The following is a 14,420-nucleotide window of genomic DNA, read 5'->3' on the forward strand; positions in this document are numbered from 1 at the left end:
AGTCCCTTGGACTGCAAGAAGATCCAACCAGTCAATTCTAAAGGAAATCGATCCTGAATGTTCATTGGAGGGATTAATTCTGAAGCTCCAATACTTTGGCCACCTGATGCGAATAGCCAACTCATTAGAAAAGATGCTGATGCTGGAAAAGATTGAAGGCAGGAGGAGAAAGGGATGACAGAGTATAAGATGGCTGGATGGCATCACTGACTCTATGGACACGAGTTTGAACAGGCTCTGGGAGATAGTGAAGGACAAGAAGGCCTGGAGTGTTTCAGTCCATGGGGTCACAAAGAGTCAGACACAACTAAGTGACTGAACAACTATTGATATTGAGAATCTCTATGGGATATACAGGGCTTTCCAGGTGGTGGTAGTGGTAAGAGAACCTGCCTGCAATGCAGGAGAAGTAAGAGACGTGGGTTCGATCCCTGGCTTGGGAAGAACCCCTGGAGGAGAGCCTGGCAACTCACTCCAGTGTTCTTGCCAGGAGAACCCCAGGGTTTCTGGAGAATCCCTGTGGGCTACAGTCCATAGGGTCGCAAAGAGTTGGATATGACTGAAGCAACTTAGCACACATGCACATATAGGATATAAGATAGACATGACTAATAAGTAGAAAGATAGGTACACACTTGGGGAGAAATATGGAAGATGGAAATATAAATAATAAGGACATATAAATGATGCTTGAAGTCAGTGAAGTATGTTGAATGGAAATGAGAGAGCATAGAATGAGAAAAGACAAGAAATGCAGACTGAGGAGCCTTAGCATGTAAGGGATTCAAAGCAAGAGAAGAATGAGTAACAAGAGGAGCAGGGATAACACTAAAAGGAGGACTGAATTTTAGGAGGGAGTGGTTACGAGTCAATCATTACATAAAATTCAAGTAGGTACAGAGGATGAGATTATTAGATAACATCACTAACTCAATGAACATGAATGTGAGCAAACTCCGGGACATACTGAAGGACAGGGAGACCTGTCTATGGGGTCACAAAGAATCAGACATCATAGAGGCCAAGGTGTAGCAAGTTATAGAGGAATTGAAATTGAGGACTTAAGAAAGTGGCATTAATTACAGTTTTATGAAGTCTGAAAATCATAGGAAGGAGAAAGAAAAGATAGCTCAAGAGGAAGAGGGAGTTAGGGAAAGGTTTTTGCTACTATTGTTTTTGGATAAAGAGGATTTGAAGCTGTTAAGAGACTGAGGAAAAGAAAACAGTTAAAAGAGAAACAAAAGACTGAAAATTAAACAGGATGGAATACGGTACTAGAAAAGACGGGAAGGAGATCAGGAACACAAATAGAAGTATCAGCTTTAGAAAAGGGGGATGCATGGCTGAAAAGAAGAAAGTCTTGAAGATATATGGGAAGAAGTTGGGAAAGACTATGTCTAATAACTTATTTTTTCTTCTGGGTAATAGGAGACATAGTCATCTTTGGCAGGTATAGGAGACTTCAGAATAAGAAAAAAAAGCAAGATAGCTCCAGAAAAACATCTATTTCTGCTTTACTGACTATGCCAAAGCCTTTGACTGTGTGGATCACAATAAACTGTGGAAAATTCTGAAAGAGATGGGAATACCAGACCACCTGACCTGCCTCCTGAGAAACCTATATGCAGGTCAAGAAGCAACAGTTAGAACTGGACATGGACCAACAGACTGGTTCCAAATAGGAAAAGGAATACGTCAAGGCTGTATATTGTCACCCTGCTTATTTAACTTCTATGCAGAGTACATCATGAGAAACCCTGGGCTGGAAGAAGCACAAGCTGGAATCAAGATTGCTGGGAGAAATATCAATAACCTCAGATATGCAGATGATACCACCCTTATGGCAGAAAGTGAAGAGGAACTAAAAAGCCTCTGACGAAAGTGAAAGAGGAGAGTGAAAAAGTTGGCTTAAAGCTCAACATTCAGAAAACGAAGATCATGGTATCTGGTCCCATTACTTCATGGGAAATAGACGGGGAAACAGTCTCAGACTATATTTTGGGGGGCTCCAAAATCACTGAAGATGATGACTGCAGCCATGAAATTAAAAGATGCTTACTCCTTGGAAGGAAAGTTATGACAAACCTAGATAGCATATTCAAAAGCAGAGACATGACTTTGTCAACAAAGGTCCGTCTAGTCAAGGCTATGGTTTTTCCAGTAGTCATGTATGTATGTGAGAGGTGAACTGTGAAGAAAGCTGAGTGCTGAAGAACTGATGTTTTTGAACTGTGGTGTTGGAGAAGACTGTTTAGAGTCCCTTAGACTGCAAGGAGATCCAACCAGTCCATTTTAAAGGAGATCAGTCCTGGGTGTTCATTGGAAGGACTGATGGTAAAGCTGAATCTCCAATACTTTGGCTACCTCATGCAAAAAGTTGACTCACTGGAAAAGACCCTGATACTGGGAGGGATTGCGGGCAGGAGGAGAAGGGGACGACAGAGGATGAGATGGCTGGATGGCATCACTGATGCGATGGACATGAGTTTGAGTAAACTCTGGAAGCTGGTGATGGACAGGGAGGCCTGGTGTGCTGCGATTCATGGGGTCGCAAAGAGTTGGACACAACTGAGTGACTGAACTGAACTGAAAACCTCTCCTGGAGACCAGAATAGGAAACTACACAGGAAACAGTAGAAGGAATGCTAAGCAGCACTAAGGGGTCCCATGTAGCACATGGTCCTCTCAAACAGATTTATTTTTGGACATCTAAGAGAAGTTAGCATTAATTAAACAAAGAGACAAAGCCAAGCCCATGTCATAAAATATGTATATTTTATTATATCTCTGGGAGATGCAAAACAAGGAGAGGGGAGGGAACACATCCTTCCACACACCATTCTAATTTAGCTGATATTAATTAAGAAAAGCTACAGCAAATATATATGTGTATATATATATATATTTATATACACACACATTTTTTTTATAAACACCCTTAAAGTCACAAAATCCATCCTAATACTTCTACCTCTGCCTCCTCTTTGAATATTTAATGTTGTTTGGATTGTATTCAGTTTGTGTTTTAGTCACTTATGTGATTTGTCAAACTGTACATTAGAAGATGTAAGGGGAAAACTTGGTTTAATTTATACCCTATTCATCAGTTACCCATTACATGATTTTTTTCACCATTATTTGAACTTCACACATCTTGTAGTTCTCTATGCAGACTACTTCAGCTTCTAGTGCTGTACATATCTATGTCTTCTGGATGAGACTGCCCGTGATCCATGAACTTGGGGTCAGGCATAAACTGTGTAGCACCTGATAAAGTGTTAAAATAAAGAAAAAAATTAGTCATCCATTTAACAAACTTCTTGTTGATATGGGGGACACATAAATTAGCAAAACAGATAAAAATCTCCACCAACATGGACCTAACATTCAAGTTGGGTGAAAGAGACAATAAGTTAAGTAAACAGTATGTCAGATGGTGGTATGCAGAAAAATAAAACAGGGTGGAGAGGCATATGGAGAGATTGGGTGATCTGCAATTTTAAACAGGGTGGCCAGGGAAAGAAAGCCTTATATATTTGAGCAAAGAACTGAAGGAGGTGCAGGTATGAGCCCTGTAGCTATTTGAGGGAAATGCCTTACTGGAGGAGCAGGTGGCAAGTGTAACAGACCTTAGGCATGTCTGAGGAGCCATAAAATAGTCAATATGGCTGGAACAGAGTTAGCAAGATATGCTGATGGTGGATGCAATGAGAGTGATAGAAGTCATGATCAGGAAACAGTGGAATGCTAGGCCACACAGGTCATGGGAAAGTTTTTCTCTTTTATTCTAAGAGATGGGAAGTCACTGGACAGTTTTGAGCAGAAGTATAACATGATATTATGTTTTTAAAAAGATTACTCTTGGCTATGGGTAGAAGAGAGTGTAGGGAAACAAGCACAGAAGTAGGGAGACCAGTTAGGAAACTATTACAGCATAGAAGACTGCAGTACCCCAGGATGGAAATGCTAATGGCTTTAATTAGGGCAGTGGAGGTGATGAAAAGATATTGAATTCTGGATAACTTAAGGACAGGATTTCCAAAATGGATTCAGTATGTTGTGTGAGTGATACTCTTTAATTTGAGAAACTAAAAGAATGGAGTTGATATTTACTGAGATGGGGGAAATGTAGAAACACGTTTTGTTGTTGTCATTCAGTCACTCAGTCGTGTCTGACTCTGCAATTTCATGGACTGTAGCCCACCAGGTCCCTCTGTCCATGAAATTTCTCAGGCAAGAATAATGGAGTAGGTTACCATTTCTTTCTCCAGGGCATCTCCCAAAATCAGGAATTGAACTTGCATCTTTTGCATTGGCAGGCAGATTCTTGACCACTGAGCCACCAGGGAAGCCCCAGAAGCATGTTTGGGAGAAGGTAAATGAAGTGTTAAGTTTTGGGTGCGCTATATTTGAATTATTAACTAGACATCACTTAATGGCAAATAGATGGGGAAACAATGGAAACAAAGACAGACTTTGTTTTCCTGGGCTCCAAAATCACTGCAGCCATGAAATTAAAAGACGCTTGCTCCTTGGAAGAAAAGCAATGACTAACCCAGAAAGCATATTAAAAGCAGAGACATTACTTAACCAACAAAGTTCCATCTAGTCAAAGCTATGGTTTTTGAAGTAGTCATGTATGGATGTGAGTTCAGTTCAGTTCAGTTCAGTTCAGTTGCTCAGTCCTGTCCGACTCTTTCTGACCCCATGAACTGCAGCACTCCAGACCTCCCTGTCCATCACCAACTCTCAGAATCCACCCAAACCCTTGTCCATTGAGTCGGTGATGCCATTCAACCATCTCATCCTCTATCATCCCCTTCTCCTCCTGCCCTCAATCTTTCCCTGCATCAGGGTCTTTTTTTAATAAGTCAGCTCTTTGTATCAGGTGGCCAAAGTATGGGATTTCAGCTTCAACATCAGTCCTTCCAACGTACACCCAAGACTGATCTCCTTTAGGATGGACTGGCTGGATCTCCTTGCAGTACAAGGGACTCTTAAGAGTCTTCTCCAACACCACAGTTCAAAAACATCAGTTCTTCGGTGCTCAATTTCTTCACAGTCCAACTCTCACATCCATACATGACCACTGGGGAAAAAAAAAAAAAAAGCTTTGTCTAGATGGACCTTTGTTGGCAAAGTAATGTCTCTGCTTTTGAACATGCTATCTAGGTTGGTCATAACTTTTCTTCCAAGGAGCAAGCATCTTTTAATTTCATGGCTGCAATCACCATCAGCAGTGATTTCGGAGCCCAGAAAAATAAAGTCTGACACTGTTTCCACTGTTTCCCCATCTATTTGCCATGAAATGATGGGATCGGAAGCCATGATCTTCATTTCTGAATGTTGAGCTTTATGCCAACTTTTTCACTCTGCTCTTTCACTTTCATCAAGAGGTTCTTTAGTTCTTCTTCACTTTCTGCCATAAGGGTGGTGTCATCTGCATATCTGAGGTTATTGATATTTCTCCCGGCAATCTTGATTCCAGCTTGTGCTTCCTCCAGCCCAGCGTTTCTCATGATGTACTCTGCATATAAGTTAAATAAGCAGGGTGACAATATACAGCCTTGACGTACTCCTTTTCCTACTTGGAACCAGTCTGTTGTTCCATGTCCAATTCTAACTGTTGCTTCCTGACCTGCATACAGATTTCTCAGGAGGCAGGTCAGGTGGTCTGGTATTCCCATCTCTTTCAGAATTTTCCACAGTTTATTGTAATCCACACAGTCAAAGGCTTTGGCATAGTCAATAAAGAAGAAATAGATGTTTTTCTGGAACTCTCTTGCTTTCTCCATGACCCAGCGGATGTTGGCAATTTGATTTTTGATTACTCTGTTTTTTCTAAAACCAGCTTGAACATCTGGAAGTTCACGGTTCACGTATTGCTGAAGTCTGGCTTGGAAAATTTTAATTGTTACTTTACTAGTGTGTGAAACAGCTCAACTGGAATTCCATCACCTCCACTAGCTTTGTACGTAGTGATGCTTTCTAAGGCCCACTTGAGTTCACATTCCAAGATGTCTGGCTCTAGATTAGTGATCACATTATCATGATTATCTGGGTCATGAAGATCTTTTTTGTACAGTTCTTCCATGTATTCTTGCCACCTTTTCTTAATATCTTCTGCTTCTGTTAGGTCCATACAATTTCCGTCCTTTATCGAGCCCATCTTTATATGAAATGTTTCCTTGGTATCTCTAATTTTCTTGAAGAGATCTCTAGTCTTTCTCATTCTGTTGTTTTCCTATATTTCTTTGCATTGGTCGCTGAAGAAGGCTTTCTTATCTCTTCTTGCTATTCTTTGGAATTCTGCATTGAGATGCTTATATCTTTCCTTTTCTCCTTTGCTTTTCACCTCTCTCCTTTTCAAAGCTATCTGTAAGGCCTCCCCAGACAGCCATTTTGCTTTTTTGCATTTCTTTTCCATGGGAATGGTCTTGATCCCTGTCTCCTGGACAATGTCACGAACCTCATTCCATAGTTCATCAGGCACTCTATCTATCAGATCTAGACCCTTAAATCTATTTCTCACTTCCACTGTATAATCATAAGGGATTTGATTTAGGTCATACCTGAATGGTCTAGCGGTTTTCCCTACTTTCTTCAATATGACTCTGAAATTGGCAATAAGGAGTTCATGATCTGAGTCACAGTCCGCTCCTGGTCTTGTTTTTGTTGACTGTCTTCTCCATCTTTGGCTGCAAAGAATATAATCAGTCTGATTTCGGTGTTGACCATCTGGTGATGTCCATGTGTAGAGTCTTCTCTTGTGTTGTTGGAAGAGGGTGTTTGCTATGACCAGTGAATTTTCTTGGCAAAACTCGATTAGTCTTTGCCCTGCTTCATTCTGCATTCCAAGGCCAAATTTGCCTGTTACTCCAGGTGTTTCTTGACTTCCTACTTTTGCCAGCCAGCAAGTTTGGAAAACTCAGCAGTGGCCACAGGACTGGAAAAGGTCAGTTTTCATTCCAATTCCAAAGAAAGGCAATGCAAAAGAATGCTCAAACTACTGCACAGTTGCACTCATCTCACATGCTAGTAAAGTAATGCTGAAAATTCTCCAAGCCAGACTTCAGCAATACTTGAACTGTGAACTTCCTGATGTTCAAGCTGGTTTTAGAAAAGGCAGAGTAACCAGAGATCAAATTGCCAACATCCACTGGATCATGGAGAAAGCAAGAGAGTTCCAGAAAAACATCTATTTCTGCTTTCTTGACTATGCTGAAGCCTTTGACTGTGTGGATTACAATAAACTGTGGAAAATTCTGAAAGAGATGGAAATACCAGACCACCTAACCTGCCTCTTGAGAAATCTGTATGCAAGTCAGGAAGCAACAGTTAGAACTGGACAGGGAACAACAGACTGGTTCCAAGTAGGAAAAGGAGTATGTCAAGGCTGTATATTGTCACCCTGCTCATTTAACTTCTATGCAGAGTACATCATGAGAAACGCTGGACTGGAAGAAACACAAGGTGGAATCAAGATTGCTGGGAGAAATATCAGTAGCCTCAGATATGCAGATGACACCACCCTTATGGCAGAAAGTGAAGAGGAGCTAAAAAGCCTCTTGATGAAAGTGAAAGAGGAGAGCAAAAAAGTTGGCTTAAAACTCAACATTCAGAAAACGAAGATCATGGCATGTGGCCCATCACTTCATGGGAAATAGATGGGGAAACAGTAGAAACAGTGTCAGACTTTATTTTGGGGGGCTCCAAAATCACTGCAGATGGTGACTGCAGCCATGAAATTAAAAGACGCTTACTCCTTGGAAGAAAAGTTATGACCAACCTAGATAGCATATTCAAAAGTAGAGACATCACTTTGCCAACTAAGGTCCGTCTAGTCAAGGCTATGGTTTTTTCTGTGGTCATGTATGGATGTGAGAGTTGGACTGTGAAGAAGGCTGATCGCCGAAGAATTGATGCTTTTGAACTGTGGTGTTGGAGGAGACTCTTGAGGGTCCCTTGGACTGCAAGGAGATCCAACCAGTCCATTCTGAAGGAGATCAACCCTGGGTTTTCTTTGGAAGGAATGATGCTAAAGCTGAAGCTCCAGTACTTTGGCCACCTCATGCGAAGAGTTGACTCATTGGAAAAGACTCTGATGCTGGGAGAGATTGGGGGCAGGAGGAGAAGGGGACGACCCAGGATGAGATGGCTGGATGGCATCACAGACTCAATGGATGTGAGTCTGAGTGAACTCCAGGAGACGGTGATGGACAGGGAGGCCTGGCATGCTGCAATTCATGGGGTCGCAAAGAGTTGGACACGACTGAGCGACTCAACTGAACTGAACTGAACTGAACTTACGAGTGTGTGAGATGAATGAAATTGTGTGGTAGTTTGAGCATTGTTTGGCATTGCCTTTCTTTGGAATTGGAATGAAATCTGACCTTTTCCAGTCCTGTGGCCACTGCTGAGTTTTCCAAATTTGCTGGCTTACTGAGTGCAGCACTTTCACAGCATCATCTTTCAGGATTTGAAATAGCTCAACTGGAATTCCATCACCTCCACTAGCTTTGTTAGTGATGCTTCCTAAGGCCCACTTGACTTCACATTCCAGGACATCTGGCTCTAGGTGAGTGATCACACCATCGTGATTATCTGTGTCATGAAAATCTTTTTTGTACAGTTCTTCTGTGTATTCTTGCCACCTCTTCTTAATATCTTCTGCTTCTGTTAGGCCCAGACCATTTCTGCCCTTTATTGAGTCCATCTTTGCATAAAACATTCTCTTGGTATGAGAGTTGGACTATAAAGAATGCTGAGGACCGAAGAATTTATGCTTTTGGACTGTGGTGTTGGAGAAGACTCTTGAGAGTCCCTTGGACTGCAAGGAGGTCAAACCAGTCCATCCTAAAGCAAATGAGTGCTGAACATTCATTGGAAGGACTGATGCTGAAGCTGAAACTCCAATACTTTGGCCAACTGATGTGAAGAACTGACTCACTGGAAAAGACTCTCATGCTGGGAAAGATTGAAGGAGGGAGGAGAAGGGGAGGACAGAGGATGAGATATTTGGATGGCATCACTGATGTGATGGACACGAATTTGAGTAGGCTCTGGGAGTTGGTGATGGACAGGGAGGTCTGGCGTGCTACAGTTCATGGGGTTGCAATGAGTCGGACACAACTGAGTTACTGAACTGATCTTACTGAAGATCTGAATACAAATACTGAGTAAGCAGTTAGAAAAGTGAATCTAAAGTTCAGGAGTCTGCTGGGCTGGTTTATAAATTTTATGTTCCTAGACTATAAATAGCATCTAAAACTATGGGACCGTATGAGGTCATCTGTAATGTCATAAAAGAAGTCCAAGGAATGAGCCCTTTCGATACTCCAACTTTTTGAGGTTAAGAATATTAGGAGAATAAGGCAGAGAAGACTGTGAAGAAACAGCCAGTCAGTGAAGTAAGAGAACCAAGAGTAAGTGATATCCCACAGGCCAAGTAAAGTGACTGTTTCAAGGAGGAAGAAGTAATCATTTCTGTTAGAAGTTACTGATGGATTACATAAGATAGAGATTGGGAATGGAACCTGGATTTGGCAGTGTTGATCAATGGTGATCTTGATAAGCTGACTATGTACCAGGCAAGATGCCACATTATTTTCATGCATTATCTCTGAATAACACCGTGAGTCAGATGACATTTTTATATTATCCATGTTTTACAGATAAGGACATTTTATTGTAGAGAGGTTAAGAAACTTGACTAGTGCCATCCAGGTGATAAGTAGTGGAACCAGGACTGAATCCAGTTTTGTCTGACTCCCAATACAACAACCCTGGATCTTCTGTAAAATGGGGGTTAGAGTAGGCAGAAATGTCACAAAATGTCACAAACCCCTGGCTCTTCTATAAAATAGGGGTTAGAGTAGTCACAAAATGTCACAAAATTATTGTTAGTATTCAACATAATAATATATACAAAGTGGTACATATAATACCCTGTGCATATTAAGTAGGTAAGAAGAATTTTTATTTTTGTGACATACACTAAAAATATTTTTCACAATTTTTTTAAATTTTAAATATTTTTCAAATTTTGATTCATTTTGAAATGATTTTTTTTTTTTTTACATTTGAGAGACAAACCTTTTTGCCAGAGAGGAATTTAATTTCTAGTTAAAAGTGAGAAATAGATTTACATACAATTATTTATTTTACATCTACCTTTTCAGAAAGTTTCTGTTTTACAAACTAGGATAGATCTATATGTAACTGCACCACTAAGTATATTTTAAAAATAGCCAGATCTTAAATAATCACTACCCATGACAAGAATACAGTTCTCCACAGACTTTTAACCTGGAATCACTACCCATGACAAGAATACAGTTCTCCACAGACTTTTAACCTGGAATCCCTATTTTACAGAAGAGCCAGGGGTTTGTGACATTTTGTGACATTTCTGCCTTTAACCTGGAATCCCTTATTCATAGCTTCTGTCAGTCATTATTAACTAGAGGAATGGGCATACAGAATTTCCTGTGGAGCTTTTCCTATAATCCACCTGCTTGGAAGCCTCAAGACTTTTAACCTGGAATCCCTTTAGAGGAGGGGAGTCTGTTTATAGAATTCACGTGATCTATGAACTTGGATAGGGGAAATTTGTCTTTGTTTTCATTAACCTCTGAATGAAAATGAATGTCTTCTTCAATAATGAATGCAGGCAACAAACCATAATACTATACTCTTAACAATACCTTAGACTCTGTCACTGATAGAAACCATAGATATTTTCATATCACACTGCAGTTGCAGATATCTTTAAATATTTATACTTACTACTACTTCAAAATTAAACCCTTTATCATATATGTTGTTAAATATTGTTGATTAATATAACTAGGGAAGCTCATACATTACTGTGTATTTTGTTTATGCATTTAAAAACATTCTGAGATGGGGTCTGTAGTACAAGTAGGTTAAGAAACAGTGTTTCTGACTGTTCCTTTTCCAAATGTGCCTTCCTGGTGGAAGCTTTTGGTCAGTACAAGTGAAAAATGTACTAAGAAATAGTTTTATCAAATAGACATACTATAGTTCAGTTCAGTTGCTCAGTCATATCCAGCTCTTTGCAACCCCATGAACCGCAGCACGCCAGGCCTCCCTGTCCATCACCAACATCCAGAGTCCACCCAAACCCATGTCCATCAAGTTGGTGATGCCATCCACCCATCTCATCCTCTGTCATCCCCTTCTCCTCCTGCCCTCAATCTTTCCCAGCATCAGGGTCTTTTCAAATGAGTCAGCTTTTTGCATCAGATGGCCAAAGTATGGGAGTTTCAGCTTCAACTTAAGTCCTTCCAATGAACATCCAGGACTGATCTCCTTCAGGATGGACTGGTTGGATCTCCCTGCAGTCCAAGGGGCTCTCAAGAGTCTTCTCCAACAACGCAGTTCAAAAGCATCAATTCTTCGGTGCTCAGCTTTCTTTATAGTCCAACTCTTACTATAGACATACTATAGTAAGCATTGAGAAATACTTATTTTATGTAAGTCTGAATGTGTCTGATTTGCTTAACAATGTCCATCAACTGACTAAGGTTTCTAACACTTCTACTAACTTTCTTAATTTATATTCTTGTCCAAAATCTGGTCAAATAGTCAGCTCACCTAAATTTGAAAGGCTCTGTTGCCTTTAGATCCCCATCTCTCAAAATTTGTTGAAAGGCTTCAGATTTTTTGTTTATTCATAGCTTCTGTCAGTCATTATTAACTAGAGGAATGTGCATACAGAATTTCCTTTGGAGCTTTTCCTATAATCCACCTGCTTGGAAGCCTCACCTCTGGAAATTCTAATTTATAATTTTTATGTAGAGTGAATTAAAAAAAAAAAAAAACTCAAGAAATTGTGATGTGGATCCCTCTGGCTTAGAACCACTTAGCCTAGGTCATTTGATTGTTGCCTTTTTAAAAAGGGTTTGTCTCATGCTTTTCTGAGTAATTAAAGATTATATCTTTCCTCAGAAATTTCTTCATCCCTTTTGATAAAAGGCTCTCTGTCCTGCCAAAGAATTAGCAGTCATAAACTCTTCTTGAATCTCATTCCCTTAATCATTATAATGCTTTTCTTTGTACTTTATCATATTTTAAATCTCTAATGAAAAACTATTTATGCTTAGCTTTTTTAGTCGACTTTAAAAATAGCTGCTGTTATAGCAAACAGGTAAAGAATAAAGATGTTTATTAAATGGCAATGAATTATTGTCTCAAATAGCCATTAGGTATTATCTGTTCACTGATAACTTAGTTTACGCCTTATCTCATTTATATTTTAAGCAAGTTAGGTATCAAAAATAGGACAGATCACTAATAAATCTCTGAGTGAAGTTATGAATATTAGAGATTCCATTTTTGTTTCTTCTGTATAAAATCGGGATGATATTCAGTATTCAGCTGTCTCAGTAACTGAAACAATTAAACATATGAATCATTGCAAAGTGCACTCTCACACTGATCTATTCTTTCCATTCTTTTTTCTCTCTCGCTTCAGTTTGTCTTTTTTATCCTATATTTGAGTTCATTATTTCTGTCCTCTTTTTGTATACAATCTGCTATTAAACCCATCCAATAAGTTGATAATTTCAGGTACTGTATTTTTCACATCTAGAATATCCACTTGATTTTTTCACAGATTCCAACTGGCTGTGAAATTTTCCATCCTTTCATCTATTTTGTTCATCATATTTTCAACTTGATATATTAGTCATAGTCATTTTAAAGTGTTTTTCTTCTAACTTCAATATTTAGATCACCTGTGGGTCTGCTGTAATTTTTTTCTCTTTTCTTAGTCACATCTTCCTGTCTCTTTGCATGACTAATATTTTATTTGTAGGACTTCCCTGTAGCTCAAATGTTAAAGAATCTGCCTGCAATTCAGGAGACCAGGGTTCGATCCCTGGGTGTGGAAGTTCCTCTGGAGAAGGGAACAGCAATCCACTCCAGTATTCTTGCCTGGAGAATCCCATGGACAGAAAAGCCTGGCAGGGTACAGTCCATGGGGTTGCAAAGAGTTGGACATGACTGAGTGACTAAAACACAATTTTATTTGTACAGTGGGCACTGTGTAATGAAGAATTGTAGAAGCTCCAGATGATATCATCTGCCAGAGTGGGGACTCCTTTCCTTTTTTGAGGAGGGGTAAAGTATTGATACTTACCATCTCACTCCAATCAGGCACCAAGTTGTGTTGCAGTTATGTACCTCAGGTATGGTACTCTCTAGCTTCTGATTGACAGCTTGAGTTTCTGTCTCCCTAACACTAAAAGACTGTATGAAATTTTGTTTTGCTTTATAGGATTTTGATTTTGGATATTTAGTGTCATGACCCATATAATAATCTGGGAAATATCATGAGGGGAACATGAGTCATGTATGTATGACACACCTCATCCCTCTAAAATAAGAATCAGCAAATTTATTTGCAAAGGACCAAAGTAAACATTTAAACTTTGTAAATCATAAGGTCTCCATCACAACCACCCATTTTAGGGTGAAGGCAGCCACAGACAATACATAAATGAGTGTGGCTGTGTTCCAATAAAACTATTTATTTATGGATACTAAAATTTAAATTTCATACAATTTTCACTTGTCATGAAACATTTTCTTCTGATTTTTTAAAAAACTATTTAAATTACATACAAACTATTCTTTGCTTGTGGAATGTGCAAAAATAGTTAGTGAGCCAGATTTATTTAGCACAAGGTCCATAGTTTGCCAACCTCTATTTGAGAGGGACATTAATCTTGTGAGACTGTGAAAGATTTCATTCTACTTTCATCAGATTTTGAAGAGGTCCATGTCACCAAATTTCCAAATTTGTAATTCCCAAACTAAAGTTGGCTAGGGATGGTCTGGTCCCATTGATATGCTGTAACATCTCCACAAAGATCTCTGGAGCTGACAGACATTTAGAGAAATGACCAGATATATTACATACTTGAGGGAATATGATCAACTGTGGATTATTCAGAGAGTCTAAAACCTGTATAACTTATCTTGATTAGAAAAGAGAAGTGACAGGAAGATATTAAAACTCAAATTAGGTTTGTTAATCAGTGAGAGCTTTTATAAAGATTAAGTGATAGGGGAGGAGACTAAAATCTCCTCAGAGGAAATTAGAGACTAAAATCTTGTTTTAAATTAGATAATCTATATGCAACGGAGGAACTTGGACTTCGGTGTCAAGAATATCTAGACTATAAACATAACTCTATTTGTAAACTATAATTTTGGGTAAGTTATTAAGCTCCCTGAATCTCAGTCTATTCATCATAAAACAATTATAATTACATACACACTAGAGTTTTTTTTTTTTTTTTAACTTTGCTTTTTGGGAGAGGATTGAATTACACATTTATAGCTCTTTGCCCCACAGCAGTTGCTCAGTAAAGGGCAGATATTTTCATTAT

At 39.3% G+C, this 14,420-nt stretch overlaps 1 protein-coding gene across 1 annotated transcript in view; it reads right to left on the bottom strand.

Moving 5' to 3' along the window:
- The window catches only part of APOOL (apolipoprotein O like), a 47,594-nt gene continuing 35,930 nt past the window's right edge, over positions 2,757-14,420 (bottom strand). The window contains exon 8 of the mRNA XM_018043233.1: positions 2,757-3,267. Coding sequence (XP_017898722.1) covers positions 3,179-3,267 — 89 coding nt within the window. The 3' untranslated portion in view covers positions 2,757-3,178. The remainder of the gene's footprint in view (positions 3,268-14,420) is intronic.

Source organism: Capra hircus, chromosome 29 (genome assembly GCF_001704415.2).
Source record: "Capra hircus breed San Clemente chromosome 29, ASM170441v1, whole genome shotgun sequence".
Lineage (NCBI taxonomy): Eukaryota > Metazoa > Chordata > Mammalia > Artiodactyla > Bovidae > Capra > Capra hircus.